Here is a 14,141-nt window from a genome sequence, read left to right as displayed (position 1 = left end):
TTTTTTTGTTTTTTGCTTTTGCTAATGCTAATTATTCTATCTGAATTTGTCAGGTGAATTCCTACAAGTGGTGAAGCGGCATCTTCACTCATTGTTGGTGACTCACGACGGCAACACTTTCTCATCCAGCAACTGGGTCTTCAAGGAGGCCTCAAACATCGATGCCTTGCAAGAAGGAGGCACCTTTAGGTGAGTGGTTCGGTCTTGTGTAATATGCAGTTTAATATACAGTATTATCCTATATTTATTTGAAAACCACTGTAAACTTTTTTTTTCTCCATTCATGACAGACACACCTTATGGAAGCGTGTTCAGGCTGTGGTCGTCCCCCTCTTGGCGCATCTAGTTTCGCTCATAGACCGTGACCAAAACATGGACCTCCTGCTTGATACCCGCTGTGGTGAATCTGTTAAGAAGCTGTGGTTAGATATCTTTGGCAATGAAAAGCTGCTGGAAATCTCACATCTAACACTAGACCACACGTAAGTGTTGTTAATAATGTAATTATTGTGCATGTAATAATGTGTAATAATTGTTTTGTTTAAAAAAGTACATTCTTGTACCTAAAGATGTCTGATGTTCACTTTGCTTTTTTTAAACTGCTTACAGTTCTGAGACGAGAACCATCCTTGTACAGCACTACATTGCCCAAGATAAGAACATGAGCTGCAGCATGCCATTCAGCTGGAGGATTAAGGACTACCTGGAAGAGCTCTGGGTTCATGCACTTCAACATGAAGGTAGTGGTTTGTTTAAGCCACTATATAATTTATATAGTGATGTTGTGTTTTTGGTTTGTTAGTTTGTTTTGTTTTTACATTAAATGCATATTTCTTCCAGGGCAAACTCAGGAAGAGTTTGTTAAGTTCTTTTGGAAGACACCGCTCGGCCGCTACATAGCGAAAGCAGACCCAGAGATGCAGGTTGAGTTTTTCCAGCGCTACCTTCAGGATTTCATCTCCATGACAATGAATGTCACTTCTCCGGAAGATCTTCAGGTTTTTTGTTTTGTTTTTATTTTGTTTTTCATTTGATGTTGGCGAGATTGTGTGTGACAGTATATACTAATGCATGTTATTTATTTTTCTAGCTCCTGTGTGGTGCTTTGAATTCTTGTGTTAACGAACTGCGGTTGCAGCTCAGTGACACTGAAGCGGTGACGTCTCTTCCGTGGGTCCATGCTGCATATCATGAATTCAAAAACCGGCTCCAGAACCTCTGCAGAGTGATGTGCATTGTACCTCAGTTGACCCAAAACCTCCTGATGAATCCTAATGCCAGAGACGGGTTTGAACTGGTAATCCTTATTTACATAGTGTTTTTATTTTCTGTTTCTTTGAAGGATTTTTAATTTCTCATCAACAATCTTCTATTTTTTTTTTTTGTTTTGTTTTGGGTTTTGTAATTATTTCTTTTTGGTTTTGTTCTCCTGTCTCCAAGGTACTCGATGTGTATGCTGGGTTTGCGTGTGTGGAGTACCTGGAGCCCATAGACTTGAACACAGATGCCCGAAGACAAGCCTGGCTCAGGCAGGTGAAAAAAATCCAGGTTGCTATTGAGTTAATCTGCTCAGAGGACAGCGTGAGACGTTATGGAGAGAGAAGCAAGATAATCGCCAAGAGAGTCCAGTAAGTAAAGCTTAAGGAAAAAATGTCCAAATCATCACAAGTCTGAGGTTTTTAGTTTGTCTTTAGGTAACCACTTGAGCTGCATTGAAAGGTTATTTGTTTTATGTCTTTTAGAGCTGGATGGAATCGGATATTTTCTCTGTCTCTGTTTGTGGAGCACATGTTGTTGGGAATAGAGGAGCTGGAGAAGAAACTGTCTCCTTTAGTTTTGGAGAACACTGGGCGGCTTGGCCAGGTGCGTCTGGGTTCTTTGTATTAAATTTTTTTTAACAGTACAGATAATTACCATAAAGCATTCTTCACGATAACCACAGTCTTTTCTTCACCCATAATAAACATGTATTGCCTCTGCTCTCCCTTCAAGATACTGGAAAAAAACTCAGACCTCAAAACTCAGGAGACGTTCGAGGCAGTAATTCGTTTGCTCAAAATCTGCAAAGATGGAGCCATCGAACGCATCTTCAGGTAAACATCGACTTTTATACATGTTGTGTGTTAACAGAATCTCTCATCCTGTACTTTAGCGCTTCTGGGCACATTTAGCATTGTATTTGGTTGCTTTAAGAAGGTTGTAGAAGGTACGAATGAACTGAAATCAAAGTTTTAATGGCCAAAAATTAGCATTTTCTTTCTTGCTGGAAGCTAAGGTACTATTTTTAACAATTTATTGTTATATTGACCTATTTTAACATCTAGGGGCTTAGAATATAGAAGGAAGCACTGCAGGAGGAGGGCTGTCTAATTTCAGTTTCATATCATAGCTTTAAATAGTAATATTTCACTACCGAACATCAGAATTTATAATTGTTTGTAAATGTTATAATTGTTTTTTGGGGTTTTTTTCCCCCAGGTTTGGTCTTACACTGTGCCCAGTGTGTATGGGAGACCCCCAGGACCCGCTCTGCCTGCCATGTGAACACATCTACTGTGTAGCCTGTATCAAAATGTGGTTGGTGCCTGGACAGATGTACTGTCCTCTCTGCATGCAGCCAGTTAACGATGACTTCCCCTTGGTTCCCTCAGATGATATAAGGTTGGTAACTATATGTGAATAAGGCCAACCTCCCACGTGTAATGAACAAAGATATCATTCAATTCTTCCCACACAATACAAAAAATTTTGATCTGCCTTTTGCTGCTGTTTAGTTATGTTGTGTTTAAGTACCTTGTTTTTGATTAGATGTGTTTTGTGATGTGCTTTAAGACATCTGTGTGACTTTTGTAAATCTTCTTTCATGTAGGATTCCCATCAAACAACACACCCAGTTCAGGAACAAGTGCAATGCTTTCTTCATAGACCTGGTGTCGACTGTGTGTTTCAAGGATAATTCTCCACCCTGCTCAGCTGTCATTCTTCATTTGCTGTCATTTCTCATGGTGGAGCCCGGCGCTGTCCCAATTCTGAGAGGTACTCTATTACTTTCTTTCCACCATGTATGTGAAACACATCCATGTGCGACTGTACAACTATATGTTTTGTTAGTTCTAAATAGATTTATGTATTTTTAGGCAATAAGCAGATTTTGACAAAGGCACTTTCTCCGTTTGACGACTCTGTGGATAAAAATCCGGTGGTGCGGTCAGTAGTGCTCAAACTTCTTCTGAAGTACAGGTGAGGTCCCTTTTCTTTCCTCCCTTTTTTTGGTTATTGCATGAGGTGTTATTATGTCTGCGCAGTGCAGTTTCTAATTTGTGTTTAACCTTGACTGTTTTTGAAGCTTTGATGATGTAAAAAAGTACCTGCAGCAGCATCTGACAGCAGTTGAGCGGAGCAACATCTTGGAGGAGATGGATAAAACGGAGCTCTACACCTTGTACATTAACTGCTTGGAGGTATGCGCTAACACGCAAGCTGCATGTGGATTTGATTGTGGATTTTATTAAAATGCCTTTTTAAATGTTTATTTTTCTAGGATTCCAGGTTTGAAAGGATGCAGTTCAGGTCCACTGCAGACCAGCAGGCATGTCTGCAGGATGAAAGCGCCTTCTTGACTGATTTCTTGCAGTCTCGTGATCAGCTTTCTGAAACAGCTACTGTAGAGTACCTGCAGCAGGTGGCCAGAGTGCGTATGGATCTCGATATGGCAGTGAGCATGTTTGTGGAAAAACTGAGAGCTCCAGGTGCGTATTTTTAATGAGTTACACACTCTTATTGTGTGTCATACTCCTACAATGTGTCAGGAATGTTCTCCTTTTTACAAACACATTACTTTGATTTTATTTGATACCAGGATCCCGAGAAGTTGGCCAGAATGGAAGCACAGCTTTTTTGACCAGCGTCATAGACTTGTGTAGGCGGAGTGGAAATGACTGGTATCGGGTCTATTTGATCCGTAAGATGTGCAGTCAGTTTGGAGTAGAGTTCGTCAAGAAGCTCCTCAAATCGGATCAAATGAGTTGGATCTTTCCTAAGGAAATTCAGAAAAAGGTTCGCTTAGCAACCGTTTGATTTTCAGCTTATAAAGAAGATAAACGATAAAAGTTTTATTCAAAATAACTCATTTTCATTTCACTCTACCCAGGATGAAGAAGTCACACCAATAGATCAGTATCTCGTGTGTGGGGAAGATTACAAGACCATCAGAAATGCTGTTGCAAAAGTAGTTATGGAAGCCAAACTGGATGGACTGGATGAGGCTTGCGAGGTAATGTTGCATCGTTTTCTTGGTGGAAATTCAGAATCAGAGGTTCGTTCTTCGTACCTCGCTAAGTAAGTTAGCTGGATTTGATTGTTGACGATTTCGCGTGATCCTGGATCGTTCGGTTCTCCGAAGCTCATCCGGGACTTGCTGTCATAGCAACAGATCCGTAAGCGTAAACCTGCTTGGGAGCAGGTTTACTTTATGTAAACAGGATTAGATCGCGGCCATTCAGGTATGTCCGCTTCATTTATATGAAAGCAACAGCGATATTTTTCCACTGTTTTTCCATAAATAAATATTATCAATATACCTAAAGATAATGCAGTATTTGATTCTTTTATTCATTTCATTCAGATACATACATGTCATTTCCTAAAAAAAGGGAAATGTACTATTAATCATTCTATTTAATGTATTTGATTATTTCAGATGTAATTCATATTTTAGAGTAGTAATAGTAAATTACTTCATGTAATCAAGATGGGAGACCACGGCTATAAAAGCGAAGGTGGATTTGGGAAGTCTGTCGCAGCCATGTCCTGTCCGTTTACGCGAGCCACCCATTGCAGAAGGTGCAAGATTGATAAGGAGAGTTTTCAGAATTCAGCGTATATTGCGGGATAGACAGGATCCTTTAGCTCAGCGCGACAGTGTGCTCATAGAGAGATATCGATTTTCCCATGAGGGTATTATTTACTTAACCAACTTGTTGACGAGGGGATGCAGGACCACCACCTGTCTTTTTTTGCTCTGCCCTTTTCTTGGTTGCTGTTATAAACAAACAGATTATTTCAGGGTCTCTTTCCAAGAGACTAAAAGCAATATAAGTGATAAATATTACCATTCTGTAGAATATTCTTATATTTCACTTTTACTTGTTCCCATGTTCTAGTGGGTCCTGTTGTGGCTCTAATGTGAAAGAGGACATAATGTAATATAATATTGGATAATATAGTGTGATATGATAAATCTACCCTACCGCCTACTGGTGATGGCCAGAGGGGCCGATGGCGCGATATGGCAGCCTGGCTTCTGTCAGTCTGCCCCAGGGCAGCTGTGGCTACAACCGTAGCTGCTTCCACCAGTGTGTGAATGTGAGAGTGAATGAATAGTGGCGTGGTAAAGCGCTTTGGGTGCCTTGAAAAGCGCTATATCAATCCACTCCATTATTATTGTTATTATTAAATTACTTAAGAGTTTAATTTGTCAGCAACTTTCTGCCAGCCCTCTCTCCTTGCTTTTGCAGCCTTTGCAGTGTTCCCTTGCGTTTTAATTAAACTCTGAAACTCCTGAAATCCCTCAATCAAGAGTTCTTGCTCTGCTGCCGAAAAATACCGAGTGCGCTCCTTCGACATTTTCGCCGACCAATCAAAGGGTTGCCGATCAGTGTTTCTACTCTCGATGCGTAGCCCCTGTTAAGCCACCCAGTGATCTCACATTACTTCATCCAGCTATACTAATCGTCAACAAACAGGTGTGTTCGGAGAACCGGAATAGCGAGCTCAAAGTTGGCGCGATGATTTGATCTTGGATGTGTCATTTGATCTTGGATGTAGTAAGCGAGGTACGAAGAACAGACCCCAGGAATCTAAATTTGTGTGCATAATGGTGTGGGTCTTTTGCTTTGTCTTTATAGCGGTGCAAATGCCCACCACAGTGGAAAACAGTTTATCTTCTCTTGGCACTGTATCGAGAAGTCACCGCTCTCTACAGAGAAACCAATGCGAGCTTCCATCCCAAGCCTGAAGTAGGTTTTCTAATTTAGTTACGCTAAATAAAATAACATCATATCTTATCTTATTTTAGGTTATAGTTTTCAGTTTGTCTTCATTCAGTATTTAAGTATTTGTGTGTATATTTTTTACCAATAGCAAGTCGAGGCCCTGATGAGCTACATCCAGAAATCAAAATTCCTTCCCAGCCCGCAGGTGAAGGCCTTTGCCCTGTCTCTGGTAACCAACCAGATCGGGCCCTTGGCTCTTCGCTGCGGGGTCTCTGGTGCCCAGTGTGTGTCGGTGGACTTGGCTGTTCACTTAGCTGCTGTCTTGCTCTGTGGAAACCAAGGAATCTTGGCTCCACTGAAGCAGCTAGCTATGACACCTGCAAACATGCAGGTATGTATAATCGCTGTTGTAAGTGATCAAAACCTGTGTATATTTTTAAAAAATAAATATATGGAATGCATCTGTTGGTACAGGCGGCTTTCTTGCCCACCATGCCGGAGGACATGTTAGCAGTGGCTCAACAAGCTATGGGTCACTTGCAGTGGTATCGTAAGTATTATTAAAAAGACAAAAAACCTCTAATGTGATGATAGGAGGTGATGTGCTAAACACCTTTGTCGTATTGTTTTATACTTTTAACACAGACTGTCCAAATGGTCACCCCTGCACCATTGGTGAGGTATGTTAGCTTCAGTTGGATTCATAATCCATTTTTAAAAAGTCTGTTTTTGCTGGTATCCCTTTCATATTTATTTGAAACTCTTTCTATTCCTCTAGTGTGGCCAGCCCATGCAAACAAGTCATTGTGTAGACTGTGGTGCAGTGATTGGAGGGAATAACCACGCACCTGTGCCAGGATTTCGTATTGTGCAAGTCCAGTAAGTGTCCTACAGAATTCAAGTGGAAAGAGGAAAGTAGCAAAATAAACATATTCATCAGTATTTATTTGTTTATTGTCTTCTGACAGGGGTGACCGCACTCAAACAGGCCACGTCCTCGGCGACCCCGGACGTAGAGACAATCCAGACATGCTGGACACCAAGAGCATTTCTCCCGTTCCCTTCACCATCATTCGCATGCTCACTCACATGGCCATGCTGCTTGGTTCCTGCAGCCAACCACAGGTAACACAAACAGAACGGAGTTTTTGAAAGTGCTGTTTTTCAGCAACCACAAATTATCCAAGTAATCTCCATCAAGGTAATGTTAAAAGCCTGTTTATAATCCACTGTTTGTAGTAAGAAAGGTGGAGAGTCATCTGCTTTTGTTTTCCTTCTAGTCTATTTCTGCCATTATCAAACCTCAAGTCCAAGATGCAGGAGAGTTTCTACTCGCTCATCTGAGAAAGGACATGAAACACCTCATCAGAAGTCTGGGTAAGGGGACAGACGACACAATCAGCACTGTTCACCTGGTCATCAACAGCCTCCTGGAGACACACCAGCAGCAAAGATGTAAGTAAAAGCTACACTAATACTGCAGCTCTCTACAAATATAAGATACCAGTGAAGTCCTGTGTCAATAATTATGGAAGCATTTTGATAACAAAGCTCAAACAATCCGATTGGACTTTGAATAGCTGTCCAGTAGGGGTGCAACAATACTCGTATCGATATTGAACCGTTCGATACAGTGCTTTCGGTTCGGTACGCATATGTATCAAACAATACAAAATTTTTAATTTATTTTATCAACTTTCCTTCTGACGATGCTGTCTGTGTTGAGCGCTCAGTGGATCTGCGCTCGACGGTGCAGCCTAGGCGGAGTAGTCGAACGCAGATTCACTGAGCGCAGGGCAAGCTAGCGAGACAGAAGTTAAGCTCACCTTGCAACATGGCAAATTGAACCTCCCCCACCCTCATTCAGATCTGGCGTTTGGAACTATTTTGGTTTTCATGTGACGTATGACCCTGAAGGTAAGTGCGTCATGGACAAAAGTAAAACAGTATGTCGGATGTGCCACGCAATGCTCAATTACATTGGTGGGAACTAGTGTGTTAGCACAGTTAGCTCGTTAACGTGTTGGCCGTCCAGCCCCAGGCACGGGGCGATCCGCGGTAGCTCGTTAACGGAGATTTGCCGTGTTGTGGCGTTAACGTCATTTCAACGAGATTAACCTGAAAGCACTAGTGGGAACACAACCAATATGACTGCACATTTACGCCGACATCATCCTAGTGCAAAGACAAGTGGAAGCAGACAAAAACAACAAGCACGCATGCTACAAACTTTACCCGAGTCATTTAGACAGCCGTTAGCACATGATTCTTCTTATGGGAACTGATATGTTTAATATGCTGCTGAGAATATACCCCAGAAGAAGCGTATACTGTAGTATAGCTTTTATTTTGGAAAGAGACATTTCTCTGTAATAAACTCTCTTTTCCAAAGATGAGTGATTTCTCGATCAGATAGATTAATTTTTTTATTATTTTGTTGTTTCAGCAACATTAAATTTAAAAACTGTACTTTTGAGTTAAAATATATATTTAGAATTTTAATAAATGACAAATTAAAAAGGCATGAACATTTTTTTTTGTATCAAAAAAATATCGAACCGTGACACCAAAGTACCGAACCGAACCGTGAATTATGTGTATCGCTGCACCCCTACTGTCCAGTATAGTCCAGCATAGAAGAGAGAAAGTGTGCCCTCTAGAGGCCACAAATTTGAGCTTTTAAGTCAATATCTATAGATTTGTAAAGACTGAGAATAGTCATAGTAAAAGATTTTTTAATAGTCTTGACTCTCCTTTCAGGGCCTGTTCAGTATGACAATCTTCTCTCAACCAAAGAAGCACGAAACGGCTGGGAAATTGAAATGAGCGCTGCCATTATCACACCACATCTGAAGGTACTCAAAGTTTTACTCCTTTTTTCCCCAGAACAGTACAACTTGCCTCATATGTTTATACAAGATCTATGCATAACATAACATGTCACCTGCTCTTCCGCAGCACTTGGATAGACAGCTAAAGGAAGTGAACACATTTATCCGGGCTGACTCTCGTATCTCTGCCAGTCCAATCATGAAGCTAATTTTTGGAGATCCTCAGCTCTTCTTGGCTTCACTTCCTCCAAAATCTCTGATCCATGTTTCTGCCGTGTGGAGCTGCCGGGAGAAAGTGTCTCTGTTGAGCCTCACCCACATTGTGGAGCAAAATGATGGCAAAGACACCTTGCCGGTCCTCTGGAGATTCCTCCATAGGGTGAGAAAATGACAACATAAAATGCATTTGTAATGTTGAAGAAAGGAAAAAAAATCTGTCGGTGATCCTCCTACATTGTGTCATCGACTGCATTGGGTTTAATCTGTTTCAGAGCTTTTAATCCATATCCATCAGTATAGTTTCTGTACTTTTTGTAAGTGCGTTATTATTTTTTTTTGTTTCCATGGATCCTGTATTTCTTTTCTTTTCTTTTTTTTTTTCTTTTTTTTTTTTGCCAAAAAAAGGCTATATTGAAAAAAACATATATAACATATACAAATAAGCAGCTCTTACAAGACAAAGTTCAACCACAGTTTCCCAAAGAGTACGTAACAGGAATTTATCTGAAAACACTACTACTATCATTATTATTATTATTAATATTACTGATTATTTATTTTTAGGAAGCAGAAATCCGACTGGTGAAGCACCTTCCTGAAATCCTGGCACTCCAGAGGGATCTAGTGAAGAAGTTTCTGAACATCGCTGAGCTAACGGAAGGCAGCATCGCTGAATTTCTCGGCAATCAGAAAGCAGGTATTGACTTAACTGTCTACATCAGTGCTTCTCAGCCTTTTAAACTACGTGACTCATGCACAAGAGATACAAAGTTCCATGCAACTCCTAATTACCTCTGTTCTCGGAAATGTCATGGTTAAATAGCTGGCAGAATGCAATTTAAGAACCTGCCTGCCAAGGAGTGAGTTGTTTTAACCTGGACGGAGACAATGATTGATTATTCATAAAGAGGAAAATCTCTTCCACACGTGAACGCCGCTGATGTTGATGTTCTAATTTTCTGTACCGTGTGAACTGCGGGTCTCCTGTGCGGCTGACATCTTTACACTAGGGATTAATTATTTGATTTCTTCTTGTATGCAGTTTCACTCAAAACCTGGTACGAAAAACACATCAGAATCTTCCTGACAACCTGGAATCAGCTCAGAGTATCGCTGGCAACCAATGGTAAGCAACCAGCAGTGCTGTTACACCAGCGCTGACCTGTCCAACGTCTCGTTCTAACGTCATTTTAAAATGTTTTCAGGTGAGATTAAGATCCCGGCTGAGTTCTGCCAGAATGACCTGGACCTCAACAGTGACTTCAGGGTGCTGTTGCCACGGCGACACGGCCCAGGCCTGTGCTCTACAGCTCTCGTCAGCTACCTAATTGCGCTGCACAATGACATTATATACTGTGTGGACAAGCACACTGGAGAGGAGACCAGGTGGGGGCGCTCATGCCACATTTTTCTCACTTGCGTATGCTTTGGCTTTCAGAAGACTGTGTCTCAAGTTATTATACACTTCATACGGCATGTTTGCAAAAATTATAAGATATAGATGGATTAAAATAACATTATGATATCTCAATTATAGCTGGAAAGAGCTGAAGACTGAAAAGAGAGTCAGAGTAGTAGAATCCCAAAATATAGAGACACTGTCTCCTGGGTAAACTTTCTATTTATTCCTCTCTCAGCTACAAAGTAAGCCCTGCAGATCTGACTGACCTGCATGTGATTCGTTACGAGCTGGAGAGGGATGTGATGCCGCTGATTCTGTCCAACACCCAGTACAGCATCGAGCGGGGCCAGGAGACCCTTCACGAGTATGACTTGCCTAAGATCGAGCAGCAGATCATCTCACGCTTCCTGCTGGGCAAGCCTCTCATCACTCTCAATGTGAGCCAATGAGAATCAGGAGCAAAGCAGCTTTGCTGACAATTCAACGCACAGTTTGTTAAGGCACAGTTTACCCCTCTTTGTTCTTCATCCACAGGGCCTTCCTACACTAGTGAATAGACACGATCGCAACTACGAGATTATCCTCAAGGTCATAAAAGAAAAAGTCAAACAAGTAAGTTGTGATAGGTAGTAACATGCTGGGACTTAGCATTTATTTATCAGAGATTACAAATTGTGTATACTGTACATGCTTCTGATGATAACAGCCATTATGATGTATGCCGACAGGAGCCTCTTCAGACTCTCACTCTCTTTGCTGTGGCTGGAGAGCTCCACTCCTACAGTGAGGTGTGTGACGCTTTGTCAATGCTGGAAGTGGCCCTTGGTTTCCTTGCAATGACTGGGGGAGAGCCTCATATGCAGCTGTCCTCCTACCTGGAGGAGGTGCTGCAGATGGGAAACCAGATGGCTCAGCACATCCTCAAGGTTGGCCTATCTGAGACTATTTTATACTGTTGCTTTTTCTTTCTGACGGCTATGTGGATACTGTTTATACAGAACAGAAATGTGCCAAGCGTGCTTAAAGAAACTTAATTTTGTTGCTAGTTAGGAGCATTGAGTTTAAGATCTGGCAAGATCTTAATTACTTTATGTTCTCTATGCCTCACATTCACATTGTTTTGCCCACAGGCCTTTGGCATGTGTTGCCTTAAACACTGTGTGGCACTGTGGCAGCTGCTGGCCTCACTTAAATCAGAAAACATGCTGCGCCTCAAGAGGGTAAGCATCACCGACACAGAGGTGTATTATTCTATGCATAGATGTGATCTAGTACAAAGGTGTCAATAGTTATTATTATCAATATTCCTATACATGTGTTTTTTTGTGTTCATCAGGATCCGTTTGTAGGAGTTTCAGAGAAGTACAAACAGGCCCTGGGTGAGGACGAGCACAGGCTGCTCATTGGTTTCTTCTCTAAAAACAGCGCTGACACTTTCCTCCTGGAGATGCACGAGTTCCTGGTGCTGTCCCTCAAAAAGCCAAATGCAACTGATACCTTCAGGCCTGACTGGGGGTAAAGATTCATGTTTATTCATTGTGTTGTCATATGCATTACTCTAGCAGTGGCAGATTTGATTCAAATTGCTTGTTTTATCTTTTAAAGCTTGAAAGACACGCTGGTGTCTTACATGGAGCGCAAAGACATGGACATTCCCGCCGATGTGGAAGAGCTCTTCCCAGAAGAGATCCTCCTGGCCCATTACGTCGAAGCATGGAAGTTTATCGTAGCCTTCAAGCAGGAGCGCGGACAGAGACAATGAGAACAAGATTTAAGCTTTATTCCTTTTTTTCATTCTGTATGCGATGTCATGAAAATCCCTCAGATTATGTTTACATCTTGAAATGACAGTATTCATTTGTCATGTAATTACACGTATACAGAGAAGACGTGCCTTTGACAGAGCACTAGCTTCATAGAATAAGACACATTTTACAGCTTGTCTATATGATAATGTGAGCTTTTTTTCCCTTAATGATCTCTTCTTGGATTGTATCACTTTCTATTTTCTTTGATGTTATCTCTGCAGCTGCAGTTTAAGTCTGCTTACTTGCACTTTACATTTAATGTGAATTTAAAAAAAGTAAGTTAATTTACTCAGGTGAAAAAAGGTGGATTAAATTGAGGAAGGTAAAATCAGACTTATCTAAATCACTTTTTCAGGAACAAGCTGACTTTTTTACTGAAGTCATCAGTCACATTTTGTCATTTAATTTTCTGGGTTTCTTTTGTAATCTTTGCTTCATATACAGAACATCTACTTGCCCTTCTTTCACTTTAAGCTTGTCATCGTGCTGTCCACTTTTTCCATTCATTTTCTTTGAGTTGTTATTACTAATTAGTACATTTACTGAGTTCAATTCACTTTTTCTATTGTTTCCATTCTCCTCTTAGTAATTTTTGTATGTGGGATCTGTAATATAAACAGCTTCCAGCAAACCTTTAATGATGCCTACATTTGATTTTTGTTTCTTTTGTTTACACAGAGGTTGTAGGCCAAAAACATACACGTGTCAAATACAACCTCCTTTTCAACACACTGTCTCAGTTCTTACTGACTCTAGCTTCCTAACTCGTTTTGTTATTTGTTACACAGTACTGTGCAGAAGTTTTGAGCCACCCTTCAACTCTTTCTGTTTTGCTTGGAAATGAGAAATGGCTACAATTTAATGAAATATGTGCAAAAATACATGGAAATACAGCATATAAGGGGAAAAAAATCAGATTTTGTACAAGCTTGAATGTCAATATTTGGTATGACCAGTTTTATTCTTCAGCACAGCCTGAACTCTCGTAGGTAAGCTTTCTTGTAATTTCTTTAATTAGTCTTCAGGAATAGTTTTTCAGGCTTTTTGAAGTATATTTAAAGCTCATTTTTGGATGTTGTTCGCCTTTTGTTCTCTATCACTGGAGAGGCCAATCCATGACTGATTGTGTTCCACTGTGTGCTTTTCAATGCTTTTACTGCAGTTTGGGATCTTTGTCATGCTGAAAAACAAAGCCAATCAATCAGCCAATCAGATGCTTTCTAAATGGTATTGCATGTTGGCTCAAAATCTGATGGTTCTTTGACAAGATCCACCGTTTTTTATAGATAACTGTAGGCACTCACTGCTGCACCTCTCTCCAGACCTTCCATAAAACTTGTTGCCACTGAATTTCAGTCCAGTTCTTGTGTAATTTAGCAAACCTCAGCTTTTTCCCCATCTTAGGAATGGCTTCTTGACAAGCCACCTTTTCACTGTGGCTATTTGGGGATAAAAACTGCTTCGTCCCTTGAGTTATGGGCCCTTTTTTATGCTTGAATAATTAACAAGTCAGCGATAAATGACTTAAAAAAATAAATAAACACAAAGTCCCTCTAAAAATGTTCAGATACAAGAACTGAGCTAAAAGTGAAGGGGGGCAACTGATCTCCAAAGAAAAACTTTTGTTGTCGCCTGGACAGATTTAAAAACGACGATTTCGTCTCAAAACGCTCCGCGTCCACGCTAGTTTTCAGTCGTTTTCACAGAGTTGTGCGTCCACATTGAAACGGCCGAAAACGCTTACTCCTGCGCATGCGCAAAAGCGAGTGAGAATTAAAGAATTTGAAGAAAAGCTATCTGGAGCATGTACAAACTGATAATAATCTTTTTTAGGGCTGTCGAAATTGAGAGCAATCAAAACAACTGCTGTATATTGCCCTCCGCTATC

At 40.8% G+C, this 14,141-nt stretch overlaps 1 protein-coding gene across 2 annotated transcripts in view; it reads left to right on the top strand.

The window, feature by feature from the left end:
• Positions 1-12,982, top strand: part of LOC146711438 (E3 ubiquitin-protein ligase rnf213-alpha-like) — a 45,846-nt gene extending 32,864 nt beyond the window's left edge. For both annotated transcript variants that reach the window (XM_085454286.1, XM_085454285.1), the window contains exons 35-67: positions 54-189; positions 291-482; positions 610-740; positions 841-998; positions 1,091-1,297; positions 1,441-1,628; positions 1,743-1,863; positions 1,993-2,093; positions 2,479-2,661; positions 2,870-3,036; positions 3,138-3,240; positions 3,347-3,461; positions 3,542-3,749; positions 3,860-4,056; positions 4,151-4,273; positions 5,907-6,017; positions 6,142-6,384; positions 6,468-6,543; positions 6,639-6,673; positions 6,772-6,872; positions 6,962-7,118; positions 7,274-7,448; positions 8,754-8,848; positions 8,952-9,203; positions 9,608-9,740; positions 10,086-10,169; positions 10,249-10,429; positions 10,681-10,882; positions 10,980-11,057; positions 11,174-11,371; positions 11,576-11,665; positions 11,782-11,960; positions 12,051-12,982. In XM_085454286.1, the coding sequence (XP_085310412.1) occupies positions 54-189; positions 291-482; positions 610-740; positions 841-998; positions 1,091-1,297; positions 1,441-1,628; positions 1,743-1,863; positions 1,993-2,093; positions 2,479-2,661; positions 2,870-3,036; positions 3,138-3,240; positions 3,347-3,461; positions 3,542-3,749; positions 3,860-4,056; positions 4,151-4,273; positions 5,907-6,017; positions 6,142-6,384; positions 6,468-6,543; positions 6,639-6,673; positions 6,772-6,872; positions 6,962-7,118; positions 7,274-7,448; positions 8,754-8,848; positions 8,952-9,203; positions 9,608-9,740; positions 10,086-10,169; positions 10,249-10,429; positions 10,681-10,882; positions 10,980-11,057; positions 11,174-11,371; positions 11,576-11,665; positions 11,782-11,960; positions 12,051-12,207 (4,877 nt within the window). In that variant the 3' untranslated portion in view covers positions 12,208-12,982. The remainder of the gene's footprint in view (positions 1-53; positions 190-290; positions 483-609; positions 741-840; positions 999-1,090; positions 1,298-1,440; positions 1,629-1,742; positions 1,864-1,992; positions 2,094-2,478; positions 2,662-2,869; positions 3,037-3,137; positions 3,241-3,346; positions 3,462-3,541; positions 3,750-3,859; positions 4,057-4,150; positions 4,274-5,906; positions 6,018-6,141; positions 6,385-6,467; positions 6,544-6,638; positions 6,674-6,771; positions 6,873-6,961; positions 7,119-7,273; positions 7,449-8,753; positions 8,849-8,951; positions 9,204-9,607; positions 9,741-10,085; positions 10,170-10,248; positions 10,430-10,680; positions 10,883-10,979; positions 11,058-11,173; positions 11,372-11,575; positions 11,666-11,781; positions 11,961-12,050) is intronic.
• Positions 12,983-14,141: the final 1,159 nt, after the last annotated feature.

The sequence above is a fragment of the Copadichromis virginalis genome, linkage group LG4 (genome assembly GCF_057382275.1).
Source record: "Copadichromis virginalis isolate Kocher_CV1m ecotype Utaka linkage group LG4, C_Virginalis_male_GT1.1, whole genome shotgun sequence".
Lineage (NCBI taxonomy): Eukaryota > Metazoa > Chordata > Actinopteri > Cichliformes > Cichlidae > Copadichromis > Copadichromis virginalis.
This window is presented reverse-complemented; position numbering and strand designations above follow the sequence as displayed.